This window comes from Syngnathus typhle, linkage group LG10 (assembly GCF_033458585.1).
Source record: "Syngnathus typhle isolate RoL2023-S1 ecotype Sweden linkage group LG10, RoL_Styp_1.0, whole genome shotgun sequence".
Lineage (NCBI taxonomy): Eukaryota > Metazoa > Chordata > Actinopteri > Syngnathiformes > Syngnathidae > Syngnathus > Syngnathus typhle.
Window position 1 is genome coordinate 1424266 of NC_083747.1, and position 21486 is coordinate 1445751.

The following is a 21486-nucleotide window of genomic DNA, read 5'->3' on the forward strand; positions in this document are numbered from 1 at the left end:
AGGGAGGGGTGCGGCCCTTGCGCAACGCACGCAAAATTCTTTTTCCTTTGAATAATTGCTCTTGCATTGGCAGGATCAGCGAAATAAACGAGGTCAAAGACACGTTGTCTTCGAAATGTCAAAATATATTTGGATGTATTTGAAATATTTTTGGATATTGGGAGAATCAGCTACATAACTAATGACACCCTGGCGAGACAGGACGCAATCCAAGACGGATTGTTTTTTTTTTAAATATGTCATTGATGTGTTTGAGGTGTCTTTGACATCTAAGACACCTCAAACAGTCTGCCTTTTGTTCGTCTTCAATGTGTCGTTGAAGTTTGGAATGTATAATGGACACAATACGTGTTACGTATGTGTGTGGGGTTCCCCTGAACTGAAGTGAGTACGCCCGTGGAAGTTTGGTAAGGTGTCGCCCTCTGGTGGCCTCAGGGAGGACTGCAGGGTCTTTTTCAGCCCTTCTAAATGGGACACATTTCTCACTTTTGGGGGTCATGCAAAAATAAAGGCTCTGAAGACAACGGAGGTTTTCGCCAATTTAAATGCATGTATGGCAACTTTGATATTGTACCGTAAATTGATATTTTTTCTTTTTTTTCTCCGTTCTATTTCCTTTTCTGTATTGGTTGGTTGTCAAATTGATTAATTATTTTTTATTTTTGTATTATATTTGTATTTAATAGTGATTGTTATAGTTGCAAAATGTGTAAAAACTGTTTTTTTCCAAGTTGTTGACGAGCCTGAACTGGATATGGGGCGTTGAAAATGGATGGATGGGCGTGTTTGTCCAATAAAGTAAAAAAAAAAAAAAAAAGGGACCTCTTGCACTACAACCATACAACCACAAGGTGTCAGTATACACCCAACAATCAATTTGTATGGGGAAAAAAAAAATCATTGAATATGAATCCATTATCCTCTAATGATCCGTGCTGCCATGAGTATATAATAAGGCAGGCACGTTTGTGTCGTCAGTATGATTTTATTTACAAGCATTAGCCACAAAGTGTGTCAATAAGAAGTGCAGCCATTGTTGTTGTTGCACTTTGTACGGGAATGTTGGCCTCAGGCGGTCCAAAATGTTCCCACTGGAGAAATGTCCATATGAACGACAATCAAACGTTAAAGAAGAAAAAAAAGGCGCCAGTGAGTCATCCGCTTCAGCCCTAAAAAGGTGGGCTTCAAAAAAATGGAATCTTGATGCAAAAACAGAAAGAAACAAAATACTGTGGCCAAACGACAAGTCAAGATTCTGTGATGCAGTGAAGTCATTTTAGTAAAAATCCCCAAATATATTTGTTGACAGTTTTTGGCTGTGGTTTAGTTTCTTGTAGTGGGGAGGGGAGGGGGGGGGGCTTTAGGGGTAGTTCGAGTATAATAAGGCAAAAGACAAAAGTTACTTTCTTGCTAATTTGTCATCACAACTTGACACACATTAACATATATATATATTATTTATATATACTGCAGATAGTATATACTGTATGTGGCTCTACACACACATACAGTATACACGTGCTCGCACACACACGCGCGCGCACGCACACACACATGCATAATATAAACACATTCTGGTTATCAAACACAATGACATCGCAAAGAAAACGAGAACCAAGCATCGCAGCGCTTTGTGCAACCTTTGCGTCACTGTCAATGTTGTGTTGCCGTCTATTTGCTCACGTGGACAGTCGAGCTGTTGATATAGTTAATAAATGGAGTCAATGTCGTCGGCGTTGTCATTCATTTCGAGGTGGATGTCATTGTCCATGATGGAGTTGCGGCGTCGCTGTCGCACGCAGAGGAGGCCTTCAGCCGCTCCACTCCGCTCCGATGAAAGGTCGGTCAATGTAGCGTCCAAGAGAACAATACCAATATGGTACAAAGATCATTTCCCACGTCAACTTGAGGCATGGCTCCGTGGCCCAAACAGTGTCAGTAGTTGAAGTTGGCGTGCGGGCTGACGGGCGAGGAGGCGGGAATAAAGAGCGGCTTGGGCGGGGCGTCGGGTTTTAGGGGGGCCCCCCTCCGAATGTCGCCGCCCCTGAGAGGCCCGTCCTGCTGGGCGGCGTTGTAGCGCGCCAAGTAGCCGGGAGGCAGGAGGGGGAAGTGACCCTCGCAACTTCCTGTGGAGTTCATGCGCGCCAGGAGGGGTGGCGGCTGGTGGCCGCCGCCGGCGGCGCTCATGCGCTGGCTGAAGCTGTGATGGCGCGGGAGAGCTGCCCCGCCAGCGCCCATGAAGGAATGCCTTTGGGACGAGGTTTGGCGACGCTCCAGCGTAGACGTGTGCGGCGGAGGCGGCGGGTCCGGAGGGACGTCCATGCGGCGGGTCAGGCTGTCGCGGGGCAGCGTGGACGAGCTATAGTACGGCGCCGACTCCGTTTCTGGGATATGGGGCTGGACGCGGCCAGCGTAGGCCAGGTGCCCCGCCGCCGTCCCGCCGATATGATGTCCCGCCGCCGGGCTGACCAGCTGCGGCGTCTTGGCGCCACTCCCATCGTGGATGTGTTTGAGCAGCTCGTCCAATGAGGTGACTTCCATCACCTTGTGGACGTAGCCGGGGTGTTGCGGCAGGAGCCGCTCGGCGTTGTAGACTTTCCGCTCGTCGGGGAGACGCGACGCCCCGTAAGGGAACACATGGGCCGAAGGCGAGCGCGAAGCGTTGTTGCAGTTGTGGTTCTTCTCCCACTGGTTCCGGAAGGCCTTCATGCTCTTGATGGGCAGCTCGGGCGTGGAGTCCGGCGTGGGCAAACCGGAGAGCTCCGAGGACGAGCGCAGGTGGTGGTGGTGATGGTGGTGGGGCAGCACCAGGTCCCCCACGGACATGCCGTGGTGGGCGCTCCTCCGGGGCGCCTCCTTGGAGAACAAAGAACTGTAGATCTTCGGGGAGGACGTCTCCAGCTTGTCCTCCTTGCCGGCGCCGCCCTCCAGGAGGCCGTTGAGCTTGGCCAGGCTGCGGAGGGACAGCGCGTGCGGGATCTGGACCTCGGGGTCCTTGGGGAGCTTGCGGGTCTTGTGCCCGGCCCGGTTGCAATAGCAGGACACCAAAAAGCCCGAGAGGAAGGCGCCCAGCACGAAGGCCACCAGGACGCAGGCGATCAGCAGCGTGTAGTGGACGCTGTGGTTGCTCTTGTCCACTTCGGAAGGTCGGCGAACACCTGAAAAACAACAATTGTTGACATCAAATGATGTTCTTGGCCTTCACATTTGGTAACATTCATTCGTTCAATTTCTTAGGACTGACACACTTGTCCCTAAATGGGTTTCAGCCGAAACTCAACACTTGAACATTCTATTCTGCTTTAGACCGCATGACATCAATTATTGTACAAGGAAGCAATTTCATGTCATTCTCTCTTTTTTTTTTTTTTTTTTTACTTTAATGGTTTGCCATGGAGCAAATGGATGACTCCATTTCAATATGCTGGCTGTAAAGTGCATTGTGGAAAATCTACAAACAATTCATCTTTTTGATGACTTTGCAACCTGTACATTTGCGGCGGAAGCTGGAATAAAACCAAACATGGATGGCCTGAGAGAGAAAACCTAAGAAGGCGTCCATGGACAAAAAGACACCCAAAACATCAAGAAATATTGAAGGAGTTCAGCACAGAGAGCTACAAAACGTACATGAGCCTTAATGGTGGGGAAAAAAAAAAAAAAAAAAGACTGAGAGAAGAAGTACAATTGAGTCGTCAGGAGCTGTCAATCATTTTTGTTGGCCACCCGGCGCTCCAGCAGCGTACAAAATGGCCGCCACTCAAAAGGCTCAAAATGGACTTAATTGACACAGTGTGTGAGTGTGTGTGTGTATAAACGACCTTGGTCCACACTGCCGACCATCTGGGGTGTCACGCCTCCTCTCCGCTGCCGCCCCCAAAAACCCGCAAGTGTGTGTGCGTGTGTTTCCCTCATTAGCATATGCATGTGCGTATGTGCCAACATGCAGGTCGGCAACAGAATTGCGGCAGAAAAAGTCCAAACGATGTTAACGAGACGATGATCGTTAAGATGATGACTCATCACGCTGACTGATCAATAATTAACAATATGCGGTGGAGTAGCACTCTCGTCTTTTTCAGGCTGGAATTAACCCTGACGCTCACATGTTCCTTGTCTTTCTTATCTCTTCAAATCAACGAGTGACCAAATGGCTCCACTCCTAAGAGGAGACGTTGAGATGCAGATGATTTGCGCTGTGTCCCAATATTTTTGCTCAAATAGTGAGCCAGACAAAGAAAGTAGTAGCGGAATCAAGATAATTTTTCCATAAGTGCGCAGACAAAAAGTGTGATAGTCGCGCAACGTGCGAGGAGAAAGGGGGGGGGGGGGGGGAGGTCGTCATGGCAACGGTGGCAGACAACGACGTCGACTCCCAAGAGGCTTTGCGGGCCTGGAAGTGTCAGACGTCTGCTGACAGATAAAGACGACGCAAGGAAGAGCAACATCTTTTTTTCGCTTCCTTCATCCGACTATTGTTTGAACGCACGACAACTTGGGCGAATTAATTGGTCACGTGACGGCACGTTTAAATTTCATCCTCCCTTCCTTAGACGGGTTGTGATGCATTCATGTCCAGTATGGATGAGCAAATATGTCTATGTTGGAGAGGAGGAGGGGGGGGGGGGGGGATTAAAAAGAGCAAGATGTGATTGACAGGAAGCCACTTGGGGAAAGGTTTTGAAAAGGCAAACATCAGCACACGTCGTCGCCGTGTCATGGGAGGACAAAATGAAAACAGACAGGAGCAGCGTCTTTCTGCTTTCCATCAACAAAGTGTCTCAGCGAGCTTTTCCTTACGCTCCGTGACGGAAAGTTCTTGAGACGACACAACCGCTTGGCCATAAAACGGCGGGGTCGACAATCGTGTTTCTGGGTGTTGACGTAGGCAGTGATCCATATTCAAATGGAATTTGGAAGCATGCAAGCTTACCAAATTAAAAAAAAAAAAAATCAAGAAACTTGACTATTTGCTGTTTTTGAACTCTAACAAATACCCAAAGAAATTAGCTCATGAACACATCGGGAAAACAAAAAAACAGATCTCACGTTGAGAGGCGGTGATGTCATGTGAAGTCCATTGGAGGGAAAAAAAATATAGTTGAAGTTCTAGTCAAGACTTGCTCTTTTAATAAAGTCAAAGGAGTTCAGTAATTAGTGGGAGTGAGTGTGAGCTCAAGAGGGCGTGTAATTGTTCCTTAATGACTTCTTCATCCTGACAGCGCCGCCGCCGCCTCAGGCTTTGTTTACGAGCTCATGCAATCGCGGCGCAACACCGCCAAGCTAACAGCAAATCCAAACCTTTTCATTCCCCAACACACACGCACGCACGCACAATTAGCAACTGAATTCAGGTGGGAGATAATCGATGAGCTCCTTCAATATTTTTTTTTACAAAAGCATTTGTGCATGTTTGATGCCAAAAAACCAAAAACAACAACGACGGATCGAAAGTGAGCGCTGGACTCTGATTGGCCGCCGCTCGTCAGTTCCATTCGTCGGTGCTGTTAGCATGGTTGTGTTAGCCACCTGCGAATCCGTTATGTTAGCGTTGATTTGTGTTTGTGGTCAGTCACGTCGGACCTAGTCGCAAATCTGAGAGATTGCGCTGCCTTCAGTGCCGAGTCAGCGTCCTCAAAGTGAATGCGCCGCGCCGTATGTTGTTTTTGACGCCTTTAGATGGAGAGCACTGACAACTCATGCACGACTGCATGCAGAGAACTTTTGGAGCAAACTTCCCAGTGACTCGAGCGGGACTACGACAAAGTTTCCTTTGCTCCAGCATCCAAACGTAAAGACAGAGGAAGTCACTTTGGATGTTGACTGCAGCTTTAAGGTGGGGAGCTCATGGTGGGGTACATTTTGGTGGCTTAGATGCTGGGTGGGGAAGCAGGCAGGTCAGGCAGGAAAGACTACAGAGGGTGGGAGAGGGGTAGCAGGTGACGGACAGCACCGTGGGCCCAGTCGGTATCGTCAAAAAAACAAAAATCGAATGGGCAGTGTACATGCATGTATTGATGTAACAAGTTTGTGTATTAGCAGATCCTTCTACTGAATCTTGGTCACATGACCCCACAGGCAACCAATCAGCCGCAGTGTTTGTTAAAGTCAAAGCTTGTGAAAAACAATTCGTATCATCACATTTTTATACCTTTCCAATATTCCGTGTGGTTCTGGCAACATGACCCGGTTCCGTCACTGCTGATTGGTCAGGTTTTTCATATTTAATGAACGTCTGGTCCATACGGACGTTTGCATATTAAAGCCTGTAGTCAGCGCTTCTGTGCAGACCACGTTGTGACCCGCTAAACTTATTAATATTCATATTAAAAAAAGATGAAATATTCTTGAGGAATTCGTTTGAGGCCATCTGCTGGGTTCCTCCTTTGTGGTTCTTTGTGCTGTTGGTAATGGTTAGCAAACTCACATTAGCCAGACTTTTCAATGCAGCCTTCAATCTCAAGTCACGGGTCACGGTTACGTTAAGTTAGCGTCAATTGTGTTAGCCGTGATGGCCAGTCGTGTTAAGTAGTCAGTCGCATGAGTTAGTAATGCGGGTCGCTGGTGTTAGCTGTTGCGTTAGTCAGCCGTATGGGGGGGCCCAGCAGCGCAAACCCCTCGTGGAAATAAGCCCCTCCCCCTTACCCTCCATCTCCACAATGATTGGCTCCGAGTCAGGTGACCCTTGCCCCCCCTCGTAGGGAGGGCCTTCCGGACCTGGACCTCTTTCAGGGTCACCTGCCTCCTTATGATTGGACGGGCCGGTGCTTGTGGGTGTGGCCTTCCCTGTGGTTGCAGCGAAGGGAGGAACAGGAGGGGGAGGGGCAACACAGTGATTGATTAGTGACTCGTCAATCAACTTCCTGATTCGGGAGAAAATTCGCTCAGATACACGCCCGGTCGAGTACACTAATCTGTCAATCAATCTAGAACAGATTGACAGGAAGTTTAGAAGTTAGCATGGCGACACAGTTGGTGGCCAGCTCACATGAGTGCGATGCCGCTAGCTGTTAGCTCAAGCCGTTTTAGCGCTCAGTTGTGTCAGACACGCGAGCTACCGCTTAAATTAGCAGTCAGCCACGTTAGCCATCAGTTGCGTTCGTCCCGGGAGCGGCCAGTCCCGTTCGATTTCGGTTTTCTGTTTGAAAGAAAGTTCAACTAGAACGGGTGGAATATTTGTCAAATGTCAGACATATTGTCCTGCTGACACGCTGCATGCTTGATAGCATCATTAGCGCCCTCCTGTTAGCAGCGTGCTAAATGGCTCTTGAGGGGAGGAAAAAAGGCCTCGGTTTGTCATCTTGCTGGTGGCGTGCCAGACGACGGCATCCCGCCACGTCACCATCTGCGCTTCCCTTTGATTTATTGTGAAGGTTTTTGTTTCTATGGCCACGACGCACACAATGGAGGATTATCTGATTGGATACGCCGGTGGGTGTTTATCTTCCGCCTTTCTCTCTGCGGGCGGCCATTGTTGAGATGACGGGAAGTGGAAGAAAGATGGCGTCAGGCGCTTCGCCGAGTGGAGGCCTCATGCCATCCATCGGCTTTGTTAGCGCGATAAATCTTTCAGGAGACAAAAGAGCGACGAGCATCAGGGCGCATACGGCGGCTATCAAACACTGCGCCGGAGCATCAAAGCTACAGCGTAGCGCAAACTCCGCCTCCAGGAAGTGAACGAATGGAAGTCCGCAGGCAAAGATTTCATGACAACACACGATGAAAACAGCACTACAACTTGGTAAACTCACGACAGAGGGCCCAGGTAGCGGATTAGGGAAGGATTCCAAACACAGCCTTGGTTGGATTAGCGGTTAGTTGGTTAGCATGTTAATAATCTGTCTGTCGTGTTAGCGGTCAGTCCATCTTGTTAGCCACGCTGGTGCGCAGTAAGTCAGCTGTGTTATAGAGGTCAGTGGTGTTGGCGGCCATTCAGTGCTGTTGGCGGTCAGTCAAGAGAAACAAAATGGATGCCCACAATGTGGCTTTGCGTCTGCCAAGACAGGCTGTGACAAACGTTAACAATTTTTTCCCTTCGGGGCCACTCGGGTGGTATCGGTGCGCCGGCCGGCCGGCCAGCTCGGCCGCGTCCCGATACTCCATTCTGAGTACGCCGCGGGCGCCGGTGAGCCAAATGAGACATGACGGGGATGGCGTTCCCCGGGGATAAAGGCCATTAAGGACAATGGCCGCCATGTTTAAGCTGTCACCGAGCAGTCCGAATGAAAGCTTCCGGGCGGCGTTCGGAAAATGGAGGAACAAATGGCCATTTGCGGAGAGGAAGTAAGGGAACGTGTGAACTAACCGTAAGCCGAGTCCAGAGGCGTGTTATGCTTACGAGTGGTCGCCAGGACATCTGAAGATGGGGGGAAAGAAAGAAAACATTTACAATTAGTTTTCCCCGTCAAGGATTCCCGCTCTTCGCCGTGACTCATCTCTTTGTCGTTTTGTGTTATTGTTGTCGGCTTGACGCATAGACGCGCTCGAAACGACACTTGAGACAAACGCGTCACCCGAGCGGGAAGATTAAAAGCACTTTTGGAGATGGGATCACAGGAGAAGCTGGAAAGAAAAATGTTAAGCACGCCCACGGCACGACTGGGACATGCTAATGCTTCATGCAAATGGTTGCGGAGGGGAGGCGGTAACGGCTGGGGGTCTGCTATCTCGTGGCAAAACCTGACATGATTGACATTTGTTTTTCCTTTCAGCTGCCAAAAAGACGCCGACGTTGTTGAACGTGTGCAATGCGTCTCGGCGCCGGACGGAAAAAACAAGCCTCTCGCCCGGAACGTTCTTCACGGCCGACTGACGACAAACTGACTCTGTCAGCTTCGCGCAATTAAAAAGACAAACTCCGGGATTGGACGAGGAGGCGAGCGAGTACATGCTAACTAGCGAGCCGCCACCTGTGACGGTGCGTTCAATAGGCCTTATGTTGATGTCTTGAGGAAACAATATGGCCGACTCACCGTGACAGGTGTTAGGATGGAGAAGAGCGGCGTTCTCGACGTCCTGTTCAAAGGCGCCTCTGAGTGGACACACAAAACACAAACGTCAGCTACCAAAGAAAAATAAAAAAATTATTCACACAATTAAATGTATTGAATTATATATAATAATTATAAATATTATGTATACCTTTATATTTATTTATTATTCACATAATGACAAATTTAATTCTGGAATATGACCATGGGTCATTATTCACACAATTAAATGTATTGAATTATATATTATAAATATTATGTATACATTTATATTTATTTATTATTCACATAATGACAAATTTAATTCTGGAATACGACCATGGGTGACGCTCCTATAATCCATGTTTAAGTGCAATATGATGACATCACATCCTGTAACATGGTCAGTCTTTTGTCTTTAACCTGACTGGTGATTTTTTTTCTTTTTGCAGTTCGCTTCTGTACAAAAAAAAAACCCAATCACCGGTGATGATGTTTCGCTGCCTGAGACAGCCAGGTGGGCAATCGAGACAAAAAGTTCCGACACCAGAACCACCTGTCATTTTCTGTTCCGACTTCCTGCTGTGACTTGTAAAAGTTTCTGGACAAAACTTTTTTTGTTTGTTTATATACTGTGAAGGAGAGCAGCGTTTGCAGAGCACCACAAAGAGGGAGGAAAAAAAAAAAAAGAAGAGTTGTCGTCACACCCAACTTGAAAAATAAAAGTTGAGCTTCCAGCATCCGTGTGACAGCTTTGTCACAGGAACAAAAAGGCAGAGGTGAAATAATAGTTGAAGATGTCATCAAGCTTGCGCGGCAACCACCAGCGCAACTTTTCAGGAGACTGACTCCAACTTATGTCACCTTGTGTCACATGAGTTTCCATTGTCAGCGCTTCGCTTGCTCACTCTTTTGGATCCCAAAAAAGACGACAAGAAGATCCAAAGCAGATGTTGGGATCAAATCCACGTCTCCTTCTTTGCTGACATTCCAAAAATGTCACCTCCTCTGTTATGACTCCGTCTGGATAGTTGAACGTGCAGCGGATGTTCTGGCCCGCTTCTACCGCTCTCCAAAGTGCTCGTAAATCAAAAACCTCAGCGGGTCGCTGGTGGGACCGTCGTTTCTTTCCATCACTAAAGTGGCCTTCCGGGAAACGGCGCTCCCGACGTGGAGTGGAAAAATCAGCCGGTCGCCACGCACATCCGAGCCTTGACCGTCCATCGACAGCCTGACCTTTATCCAGCTGTCTGTCGGCTATTTCTGTCTATTTTGATGATGTCACTGTGATGTCATAATGCTGCCAACACATTGGAGACTTACTTGGATCCGGGTGTGGCGGCGACACACTTTCCAGCCTTCAGCCACACGCAGTATGGATCCCGGGAGGACAGGCAGCGTCTGCGGGCCACCCAAGACAGAGCGGCAGAAAAAAACGTTTTAATTACAAATATGTGTGTACAGTGTTGCTCCGCTATGTCCCCCCCCAACACTGGCGGCTAATCCATCAGCTGGATCCAATCTGGCAGTGAAAGTGTGCGTGCTGCTGAGACGTTAGCATGCGATGGGACTTCAATTCCCAAAAGGAGGAGAAATCAAAACGAGGGGGGGGCTTGACTGAGTCGAGCATTCCTCGCCCAAAAATAGAAAGCGATGCATACAAAAACAAGCGTCATTCAAACTTTTTTCTTTCCACTTGTCCCCCGTTCAATGTGGTTGCCCGCCATTTTGTTTTCACTCTATTCCGGCTCGTGATTGGCTCCAGGCGGCCGGCCACTCACGTCTTGCAGTCGTAGTCGTCGCAGCGGCTGAGCGGCACGCGGATGACGCAGCCTGAGAAGGCCACGAAGAGGGCGTGGTGGTCTCGGTCAAGCTCCATCCCCAACACCTGACGCTCCTCCCCCCTCACGTTGCATCTGGGTGAGAACAAGTGGAACAAACTTTGATGCACTGTCGTCAGAAAACAACGTAAACAAAAAATAAGTGAAGCGAATTTAGGAGACAGGCGGAACATTCCGTTCTTACTTGTTGGGGTTGTAGACCGTGATGTCCTCCAAGATTGTGGTGCTGAGCGTCTGGTTGTTTCCATCCGTGCTGGTGAGAACTTTGAGGACTCGGCCGTCCTCGGAACCCAAGAAGATCACTGTGAAGTTCCTGTTGGGGCCCGCCGATGTGTCCACTGCGATCTGAGTCAACTTGAACCTGTGACGACGCAAACATCACAATCGGGTTGCTGTCTAGATTTCATCTTGGAATGAGTTTGGAACGTTCTTGGGAAACGCTCTTCTCGGTCTGGGTCTTTATTCCCACGCCAAGAAATCAATCATCAGATCTTCAAGCCTCACCATCTCGCTCTCATTCCCCTTCACCTGTTAATCCTCCCTTCCGAGACCCCACATCGATCCTGCTTGCTGGTCTTTTTCAATAAAAGCTTCTGCACATTGGCAAGTTCTCATGGAGCGGCTGAAGTGAAAGACTGAAGGGCACCTTGAGCCTTTTCATGCGCTGCTGTTTTTAGAGAAGCTTCCACAACTCTAAACCCATCGTCCCATGGCAGAGACATTTAAGAACTTGTGCTCCTGGCCGTACCTGCTGGTGGTCCTGGTGAAGAGTGGCCGGTTATTGGCGGACGGCACCGCTTCATCCATAAGCGGGTAGGACTTGATGAAGGTCAACGTGTCGTCGGGGAAGGCGGTGGACGACTTGAGGTCGGCAGCTGAGCCTTCGCCAGCACAGCAGCCGGGCCTGGGGAACAAACACCATCGCGCGGTCACGGGAAGCTAAGCTAAGCTAAGAGGATACTTTGCTAAAAAAGAGGCTACGGAGAATTTATAAGGAGAGGAAGTGCGAAGCTAATAAGGAGCTCAACTAAGGAGAGGCTAAGCTAAGGAAGCCTCATCACCTTGGTATGGGAACCTGCTCGTCAGGGACGGGCGTCCAGGCCGCCTCGCTGTTCTTCTGCTCCTTGAACTTCCCGCTGAAGGCCTTCTCGATGTCGTCCATATAAAAGGCGCACACGGCCGAGCCGGTGATGCTGCGGGAGGTTCGGTGAGAGACCAAACAAACGTACACATTCCAGGTCACAGGTGAGCTGGAGTCAACCCAAAACAACTTTTGACAAAAGTTGGGCACGGCCTGGAGCGGTCGCCGTGATACCGACCTGTTGGCCTGCGTGGTGAAGACGCCGAGTACGGCGGGCCGGCGGTTGATCTGAAGCACGTTAGTGAGGGACTGCAGCACGTCGAAGTAGAAGAAGGAGTCGCCCGGCACGGAGCAGTTGAGGCGAGCCTTTAGAAAGGACGTCCAGTAGCGCTCCAGAACTCGAGGAGAACCGCCATTGTCGTTCTTACACACGCGCGCCACTCTGGAGAAAACCACCTAGAGGGCGCCAGAGAGCCAGGATCCAATATGGAAAGAAAAAAATAAGAGGCCGGTGCCGAGCGACCGTGCGGGTCTCACCTTGCCCAGCGACGTGTACTCCACCGCGATCTCGCTGAAGAAGAAGTACACAAAGTTTCCGTACTCGATGGCGTGCAGGAAGTGAGGCTCTGGTGTCGAGGGGAGGACGGACATGTGTGACTTTGTATATCGTGGCGGCAACAACAGGGACAAGGGCGACGCCACGCGCTCACCTCGCAGCCATTTCGAATCGTACTTGACAGTCCGTAACACGGGGCGACTCTCGCCCAGGCTGCGGTAGATGACGGCATCGCTCGCCAAGAAGTCGGTCATAGTCGCCGAGTAGAAGTCGCCTCCTGTGGTGCAACGCCAGACATTTGCACAAATACAGTGCGGCGGCGCCATTTTGTGATGTCCACTTACCTGCAAAAAGCCCAACGTTGGACTGATGCGACTCGAAGGGACAACGAGCCTGACCGACCATCTCCTCACCGTCCTGCTCCAAAGTCGACATCTGATGACACAAAAACATGAACGCCGACGCTCGACAATCGGACGTCAAATGACGGGCAGGTACCTTGTAGTTCCGGCATGTTGGGTTGAAGGCGTTGGTACCGCACGCAAACAACGTCTCATCGTTGCGCGGCACCAAAACTTTGATGTAATTGTAACATTCGTCCTGGCACCAGGAGGGGGAGAAAAAAAATCTGCCGTTAATGCTTGTAAGCGAAGGTGCCGGGCTGCGCATGAGATCCTTACGCTGTTTTTCCCTCGCACGGTGCACTTATCCACGTCCTTGGTCTTCCACGTCAGCTTCTGGGAAAACAGACAAAACCTGTTAGCAAATGCCAAGATGCTAAACTGAGAAGACGTCAAGCTAAGGTGAGGCTAAGCTAAAAAAAAAACAACAAATCAGGAGATGGATTAGCTCTGCCTATTGTTAGGCATGCGCGCACATGCGACCAGGCGAACTAATCGGCGGCGGCGGCGGCGGCGGCATCCATCTTGGCCGCTCATCTCAATACAAAAGAGGCGGCGGCAGCGGTGGGCCGCTCGCCGCGTTTTATTTAAGTCCAATCGTGTTTGACAAATGAGGGCGGTTTCCCGGGCGGCGCATGGGGCTCTGAGCCGGCGGATTGCATGATTGGAAAACACTAGAACGCTCCCGCGGCGGAATAACGAGACGCCGACGTTCGCGGCAGATTGAGAGAATAAGCGCGGCGAGATCCGGTGACGACGCGGCGGCCGACGCTCCCACCTGCTGCGGGAGGATTTGCTCCGTGGAGGCCGCCAAATTGATGGCAAAAACGTGATCCCTGGAACAGAAGCACGTGTTAGCCTAGCATGTCGCTACGTTTTCATAAACATGAGAAAATTCACTGTTGCTGCAGTAAACACAATAGAAAAAAAAAATCACAAATTAGCAAATGGAAATAGGCTCACTGTACCAAAAGAAAACTGAAAACACATGTTCAGCTCTAGTAACCATCTATCAGGAGAAAAGTGGAATTATTAGCCAACACCCGGGAACAATTAGCTTAGCGCTGGGAATCCTCCAGTTAACCTGGCGGCCTGGACTGACCGTGCGGCGATGTAGAGCATGTGGTTGATCCTCAGCATTCTCTGGAAGTCCAGACCCAGACGCTCCGTGTCATTGTCCTCTGTCAAGCCTTGGAAACTGGGGAACAAGTAGGAAGCTGGTGGGAGAGAGAGAGAGAGAGAAAAAAAAAAAAAAAAAAGAACACTCCAAATTAATAATCGGATTTATTGTCAAATCAACATCATCATCAAATGCAGGAAATAATAATCAAGTGGAACTGAGTAACGGGAGGACAGAATCTGCACTCCTTTGTGTAAGGAGAAGGTCGAAGAAGAGGAGAACGTTTGGATATTCCAAGGGCATTTATTTAATAATTACGATGAGGATAAAAAGAAAGACTAAAAAGCTGATGAAGACAAGTTTGCTAATGAAGAAAATGATTTTTTTTTTAATTAAAAATAAAAAAAAGCCCATTCTGCAGACAAAAAAAAGAACAGGATGAAGATGAAGACTGAATTTGCAGAAGACAAAGACGATGACAAAAAAAGTAAAATCTTGAAGGAAATATACATGAGAGGAAGCCAAACGGAAAAAAAAAAGCTTGCACGGAAAACAAAACAAAAAAATGGAGCAAGACAAAGAAGACTAAGGCAAAAGAGGACAAAAAAAAAAAAGACTAACAAAGACAAGGAAGAAAGAAAAAAAAAAAGATGAGGGCGTTGAACAGGACACAAGTGACACAGATTGTTTTGCATCCTGGAAGTTGTGCACACATTGTTCAAAGCAGGGAAGAGGAAGAGCCCAAAGTGGCAAAAGTTCCGGAAGCTCCCATCGGAGCCATAAAAGGGAGCTCCATTGAATGAACACAAATGATTCTCCCAGCGGGGGTTCCCTTCCGAAACTCGTCTGGAATTGACCGCCTATAAAGATTGAAGTGGTTCCAAGGCCCGGACCTTCACCTGAACCGGCCGGCCGGCGCTTTTGGATTTGAATCCATCTCGGGTTCTGAACCGGCATTGCTGCTCTGATTGATCAAAGAACAACAAAGATGAGAAGCGCAGCTTGGACTGAATTCAAATTGGACAAACAAAAACAAACTCAAATTGCTCAATCGAATCAATTCATCAGCCATATTTGTAGTCTTTTCCTTCGATTCTGTAGTTCGCCTTCAATTCTTTCCCTCCCAAGTCGACAAATCTACCGAGCGGTCCAAACGTGGACTCTGCGACTCCCAAGTGACTCCGTGATTATTTTTATGGACTCCATATCGGAGGGGACCCGATGTGGAGGCGTCACCTGCCGGACCCTCAGCTGACAAATGGCTCTCATTACGCCGGCCGCCCCTATTAGCCCAGACAGCGCTACTTCCGCTAATGGCCAGCCCGCGCCTCCACCGAGATCCATTAGAGCGCTCGCAACGACGTCGCTCGCCCATCCATTAGGCCCCGTCCGTCACTTCCGAGCGCCGTGATGTGGGGTCCGAAAACCAAAGGTCTTGAGGGACTGTCACACACGTTCTTCCTGCTTTTGATTTAACCAGTACTGCACAAACGGTCAAAATTAATCATTATTTAAATACATATATAATTTTTAAAAAAAAATAGATTTAATAAATATGTATTAAATATTATATATATATTATTAAATATTTCATGGTAAAAAAAAAAAAAAAAAAAAGTGAAGTTCTGGCTCGCTCAGAGCTCAGCAGGTCACGGAGGTCAGCGGCGGTTTTTGTGTACGCTTGACTGTGATGCTCTGTGGTTTTTGTGCTGTCAGTGCCAAACGCAATAGTTGCGAATTTGCAAGTCTTCGGTGCAATGGGGGCTTAAATCTTACTCATTAGTCACACCGGGAGTGCGCCGCGCACACACAAAACAATCTGATTTTTCAGTTTTTTTTTTAAATTATTAGTCAATATTTATTTATGACTTGAGGTTATAAAAGGTCACTCGTGTGTGTGTTTTTTTTTCTTCGATGCAACTGTTATCCTGTCCTGTCCTGCTTGTTGTGTTTTGTTGCTGCAGGCTCGCTGCTGCTGTTGTGCACATCAGACAAAATCTTTACTTTGTGTTCACGTCATGCACGTGCCTCTCAGTACACACGTGTTGTGCGCACACACACGTGTGAGGTCTTGTGAGTGCGCGTCGCATCTTGTGTGTTTCTCTACAAAGACGCCGCCCCGTGGTGTACGACTCGGGCTGCCTAGGTACTCACCGTCTCGTCCGACCACGCTGATGGGCTCCAGGTCCTGCGGGAATGGGGCGGCGGCACCGGTGGGAGGCGGCAAGGAGGCGGCGGTCTCCAGCAGCAACAGCAGCGGCAGGAAGGGGAGGGGCGAGGGTAGCAAACTGGGTGAGTGGGGTGGAGGCGGCGTCCGCCTCATGGTGACGCCCCAAAGTGACGACTCAGCAGGAACACATGACGGCAACCTGACAAAACGAAAAAAAAAAAAAACGATTTACCAGTTGTGGGTGGCCCCGCCTCTCGCCCCAGAATAGCTTTGCGGGTGCCGTGAACGACATCAAACGCGTTGCATAATTCCAACGCAGCACAGCAACGTCCACCTGCTCTCATCAATATTGAACAATTAGCATTCCACAGCGGCGCTTACAAAAAAAGAATCCTAATAAACAATCGCTATTGTCACAAATGTTCATCTGGTGTCGAGCTCGGCTCTGGAACAACGCCGTTCGCTGCCTGCGAGACACAAAACATTGCATCAGCTTCAGAGCACAAAAAGAGATTCTTCACTTGGATTTATCCTGCTTTGTCGACTTCAGGCCGAAAAACAGACATCATAGCTCAGCCCAGGAAAAAAACAAAAAAAAAAACGAGTCGAGTAACGTCAAGACAGCACAGGCGTTTTTTTTTTTTTGCATTGTCAAGACATAATCACTCCCCGTAAACCTTATCGAAAACAATTTTCCATCCCAGGTTGTGAGGCAGACATGTTGACCACTACCCCCACCGCGCCAAAATCCTTCATTGAATTAGTAGGCACATATTTAATGTCTGCTTAACGAGCTCACAAACCTAATTAATGTTACGGCTACATTAGGTGGATGTTTTATTGATCTGTCTGCGGGGAGATTCCAGTCAGCTCGTGTCGTCAAGTCCGGGAAGATCTCGCGCGGGAGCTCACGTCTAAGATGGAGGCTTCGGGGACCTCGGCGTAAGATCGATGACGCCGGCCGACTCGGAGACGGGACCGACTGTCAACGCGGCGGCGGCTGGAGGTTAAGCGACGTTCCCGCGAGAGCCGGCAGAGTGGCACTGATGATGTGCAGGGTCCCGACCCCTCCCTTGTCATCTGGCCACAGCTCCTCACTCTTTCATTAAAGCAGGATGATTTTTTTTTGGTGCAATCCCTGAACCTAATGAACACAAGTGGCAGAAAAAAAAAAAATGGATGACTGGGCGTCAGTTGTCTTTTGGCAATGTTAATGTAGCTTTGAGAACGGAAATCCACTGCTGTGCTTTTTGGTTTCTTCTTTTTCTTCAGGCAGGTGAGCGACTGACTCCCTGGCTTGAAAAGGCCTGGACGCTCTCAACGTTTTCCCAGTCTGCAGGTGTGGATATGCGGCAGGCGCCTTCAAAGTCGGGTAATTGGAGCTTGACTAGAAGCGTGACACTCCGTCTGACACCCTTCGCTCCGCCGTCGTTGCCCGCGAGGGATTTGTGCTCCCAATTATTGGCCGGCGCTCCCTGATCCCCGCTTCCAATTTGCTGCGAGGACCTCGGCGTGGTCAACCTCTGGAAATCTAATTAGCAAACTTTCTCCTGTCGCAGGTGCAACGGCCAAGCTAACAGATGCTAGCGGCCGGCGAGCGGCCGAGACCGGAGGCAAATGAGCGGAGGCGCCGCGGCCGGTGCCGAACTCACAATGGAGAGCCTGTCCTGCCGCCGTCCACGTTGTTGTCACGGGTTTTCCTGCTCTGGCGTTGACCTTGCACCCCCCTCAGGCCACTTTTTACTTTCTGCTCTCCAGGTCACCAGTTAGCCTTGAACTTTTTGACAACTTTGTGACAGCCTCGACATGCCAAACTGAATATGTGGAGATTTGTTGTACCGTTTTTTTTCATGTATAATGCGCAAAATGTAACTAATTTATTGTCCTAAAATCTGGGGTGCGCATTATACATGGGTACAAAAAAATAATAATAATTTTCTTTTTTAACATCCGGTTGTTCCCAAAGATCTTTTTTCTGAAATAATTTTACGTTAACCGACTTAAGTAGGAGTCAAAATTTGGGTGTGTATTATACATGGGTACAGGCTTTTTTTCCAGCATCAACATGCCATTTTCAGGGTGCGTATTATACATGGGGGCGCATTATACATGGAAAAAAACGGTATTTCTTTACAATCTTTACTATTATGATGAAATAGATTTGCAAACTGGTGAGTCAAGGCACCGCTGCGCTTCGTTTAGACAACAAGCAGTTCATAAACGCAAGGGTCCAAAATGCTCAGGGTCCAACATAATGCGCTGATGTAATGCAGAAGGAAGTAGCCACGTCCCGGGTGCACCGGTTCATCGCTGGCCGCAGCTGATCCACGATAAAAGAGATGAAATGTGCTTCTGATTGCACTCTTAATGGCCGCCTCGTCCCGGCCAAGAGTGGAAGATAAAATTGACTGCAGACTTATTATTTTTATTGCCAAGCACACATTCAGACCTCCAGGTCGTTATCACGCCGAGATGCTTTGTCGTGCCATCGCCTCGTTAGCACGTCTGCCTCTGTCCAAAGGTTACGCGTTCTAGTCCCGCTTCACGCCTTTCCGATGGAGTCTGGAGACTAAAACTCAAAATGACATCCTTATGCGATCGCCTCCCCTGATTGGTCGCATAATCCCGAGCATCGATAAGCAGGCACCGCGGCTAGCATAGCGTAGCACGCGGCTCTCGGAACATGACAGATTTGCTATGGAGCGGGAGGACGTCGTCCATCATTTTGGTGTACGTGTCAGGAGGGGGGGGGGGGGGGGGGGGGAGAAAAGAAGTTCAACGACTTGCGACGGGGGATGGATGAAGACTTTCAATCTTATTCATCCCCCCATCGCACGTTAATTATTTAGTTTCCGAAAGGGACGAGCAGTCACCGCCGCTTGCCGTCACTCCTAATCCACACTGGCCCGTCCGTCGGTAACGCTCAGACTTTAAAATATTCAGGGCGCCGTCCGGTGACCATCCAGCCCCCTTTCATTAATAATTCAGATTGCGAGTGAAAAGCACCACCTGATACTGCTTGTATCTTCATCCACCATCTCAACCGCGTCGTTCCCGATCGATATTTTCTCATATCGGCCGAGTTTCTATTTGTGTCCGGGCCGACGGTCGAACGGAGTTCAGGGCGGCCCCGGGTGGGATCCTGTGTCGTGGTCATGAGCTAAAAGCGTCTCTGTGATGTTTTGGAAAGTTGACAAAACGTGCGTCACCAAAATGGTGGCTGGAAATCGTCGGATTGTTTTGACCACAATGTGTTTTTCCGGCATATCGTAATCATTTTTCGACGCGTGGCAAATATTGCTGCCGGATTATCGTGATGCTTTTAAGTAAGCGGTAGCCATTCGCTAAAAGTCGTTTGAATCCTAAGCCGTCTTAAAGCCACGACATCATTTTCACTGTTGCCACCTAGGCGCAGCTTTGTTGTCACGACAACGCCTACCACCGATGCTTTTGGACCAATTTGACAAAGTGCTGCTCTTACATACAAATAATTTGAAGACGAGTACACGCTAAGAGCACTATTTGGCGGGAAAGAGGCCTCGTTAAGAAAACGGCGGCGGCGTGACGAGCGCCCGCTCCCCTGCTCAGATGAAACACTTCATCATTGTCTGAGGTCCACGCCGCCACTGCCGACCCCGCCCGCCACCGCCGCGACACAGCGCAAAAGCTTCCAATTATGCTAGCGCATCACGCGGTGTTCCGGGAGGAAGGATAAAGGCGTCTGACGGGGACAGATCTTCCTCGCGGGACACTCGGCAGCGGACGATGACCTTCTCGCGGCTGATGACATCATCGGGCAGCAGAGCGTATAAATGAGGACGGGAAAGAGACGCAGAGATGGGACCGGACCGCCAATCAACAAAGGATGCGGTGAGCGAGGTGTCGGCCATTTTAATTAAGTCCAAAAATAAGATGAGACTTGATGAAGCTTTTCTACACACCCACTTTGAAGGCCCGCTGCTTCCTGACGCACTAATCAAGTCTCTCGTTAACACCGGCCGTTAACGAGCGTCTGTCACATGCTAACGAGATTGCGACTGCGGGAGACGGTCATTTTTGTTCGACTTTTAAAATGTTCTGATCGCCACTCTACATGGACAAAACGAGTTAATACCGATGAAAACAAACGTTAGCATGTTGCATTTGAAGCTAACTTCTTAGCCAACTACATTTTACAAACAAATGACAAATATTTAGTCATCACACACTTCTGAGGTCCAGCTAACCCTGGAAGGCAGAAAAACGTGCAGACTAAACAGAACCAAAGCATATTGGACTAGGCCAGGACAAAAAGTAGGACGAGATTGCCGGGCCACCCCGGTTCTAGTCGCCCGAACCCTGGAGCCGATCAATTGTGATCAATACAGTGACACGAGCCACTGTTGTCTCCCGTCAAGCCTGGCGCATAACAGTCCCGTCCGTCTCCTCACAGAACTATTTTGGACTCTTTTGTGTCCTTCGGAAGGACCTTGGAGAATCTCATTAAGAAGATGCCTCTGGTGGGAGGAGCTTGAGTGACAGCAGAGAAAACGATGCTTTCGTGCAATTCGCCGAAGAAGGTGACAAGTGACTTTGAGGAAAAGAAAGATTCTTTTTCCAAAAAGCCCGTCCGAAAGCCGACTGCCTAAAGTCCGGATGTGTGTTTACTTCTGTGTCAAGTAACCCACAAAAACGAGAGTGAAGAAGCCGAACGGACATCTCCAAACCTTTGGCCATGCGATGCACAGATGTCTCGGCCCTCCAGCTGAGACGCGGGACGTTTAATTGGACCTCTCAATGACGAGCCGCGCTCGCTAATTAAAACGCCAGGCGAGGCTGGCGGTCTTGCCAAAGTCAACACGGTCTGAAAAATATTTGGATGCGAAGACGGCGACCTGGAAGCCTTCTCAAAGGCTTGAGGTTCTGCTCGAAATGTCCTCCAAAAACATGTCTGTCCACAACTTCATTTGAATAAGTAAAAAGATTTGTCAGCAGACTGAAATCTCTCTACACATTGACGGCATTTTTTCCTTCTTCCTCCGAGGATGTTTTCTTGTCTTATTTACGTGATGTTCGGCAGTCCCAGCTGCTGCTGCACAAAATGTCAAAGCACCCTGGGAACGTAACCCCCACACACATTCCATGGTCCAGATTTGCAGCAACTCACTTACAATATCATGGGGGGGGGGGGGGGGGAAGAAAAAAAAAGACAACTCAAACATCTGTTCATTATCCAATTGAATATGAACATAAACAAAACAAAGGTTACTGTTCAGCAAGGGCCCGTGTTTACAAGATGCAATTAAGCGGCGTGCACGCTTATTGATTTGCATCATCATGAGTTTTTATTTTTTTTATGGGAGTGAGTC

At 49.0% G+C, this 21486-nt stretch overlaps 1 protein-coding gene across 4 annotated transcripts in view; it reads right to left on the reverse strand.

Annotated features, from left to right (window-relative positions):
* Positions 1-965: 965 nt before the first annotated feature.
* sema6e (sema domain, transmembrane domain (TM), and cytoplasmic domain, (semaphorin) 6E) overlaps positions 966-21486 on the reverse strand; it is a 63792-nt gene continuing 43271 nt past the window's right edge. For 3 of the 4 annotated variants that reach the window (XM_061289034.1, XM_061289033.1, XM_061289032.1), the window contains 18 exons: positions 16123-16337; positions 13951-14065; positions 13627-13684; positions 13128-13184; positions 12946-13047; positions 12792-12882; positions 12602-12724; positions 12429-12517; positions 12130-12347; positions 11872-12003; positions 11559-11714; positions 10995-11171; positions 10751-10885; positions 10293-10370; positions 8973-9031; positions 8306-8356; positions 6646-6786; positions 966-3158 (listed from right to left, as the gene is read on the reverse strand). In XM_061289034.1, coding sequence (XP_061145018.1) covers positions 1936-3158; positions 6646-6786; positions 8306-8356; positions 8973-9031; positions 10293-10370; positions 10751-10885; positions 10995-11171; positions 11559-11714; positions 11872-12003; positions 12130-12347; positions 12429-12517; positions 12602-12724; positions 12792-12882; positions 12946-13047; positions 13128-13184; positions 13627-13684; positions 13951-14065; positions 16123-16291 — 3174 coding nt within the window. In that variant the 5' untranslated portion in view covers positions 16292-16337 and the 3' untranslated portion in view covers positions 966-1935. The remainder of the gene's footprint in view (positions 3159-6645; positions 6787-8305; positions 8357-8972; positions 9032-10292; positions 10371-10750; positions 10886-10994; positions 11172-11558; positions 11715-11871; positions 12004-12129; positions 12348-12428; positions 12518-12601; positions 12725-12791; positions 12883-12945; positions 13048-13127; positions 13185-13626; positions 13685-13950; positions 14066-16122; positions 16338-21486) is intronic. The other variant, XM_061289035.1, reaches the window with a different exon arrangement.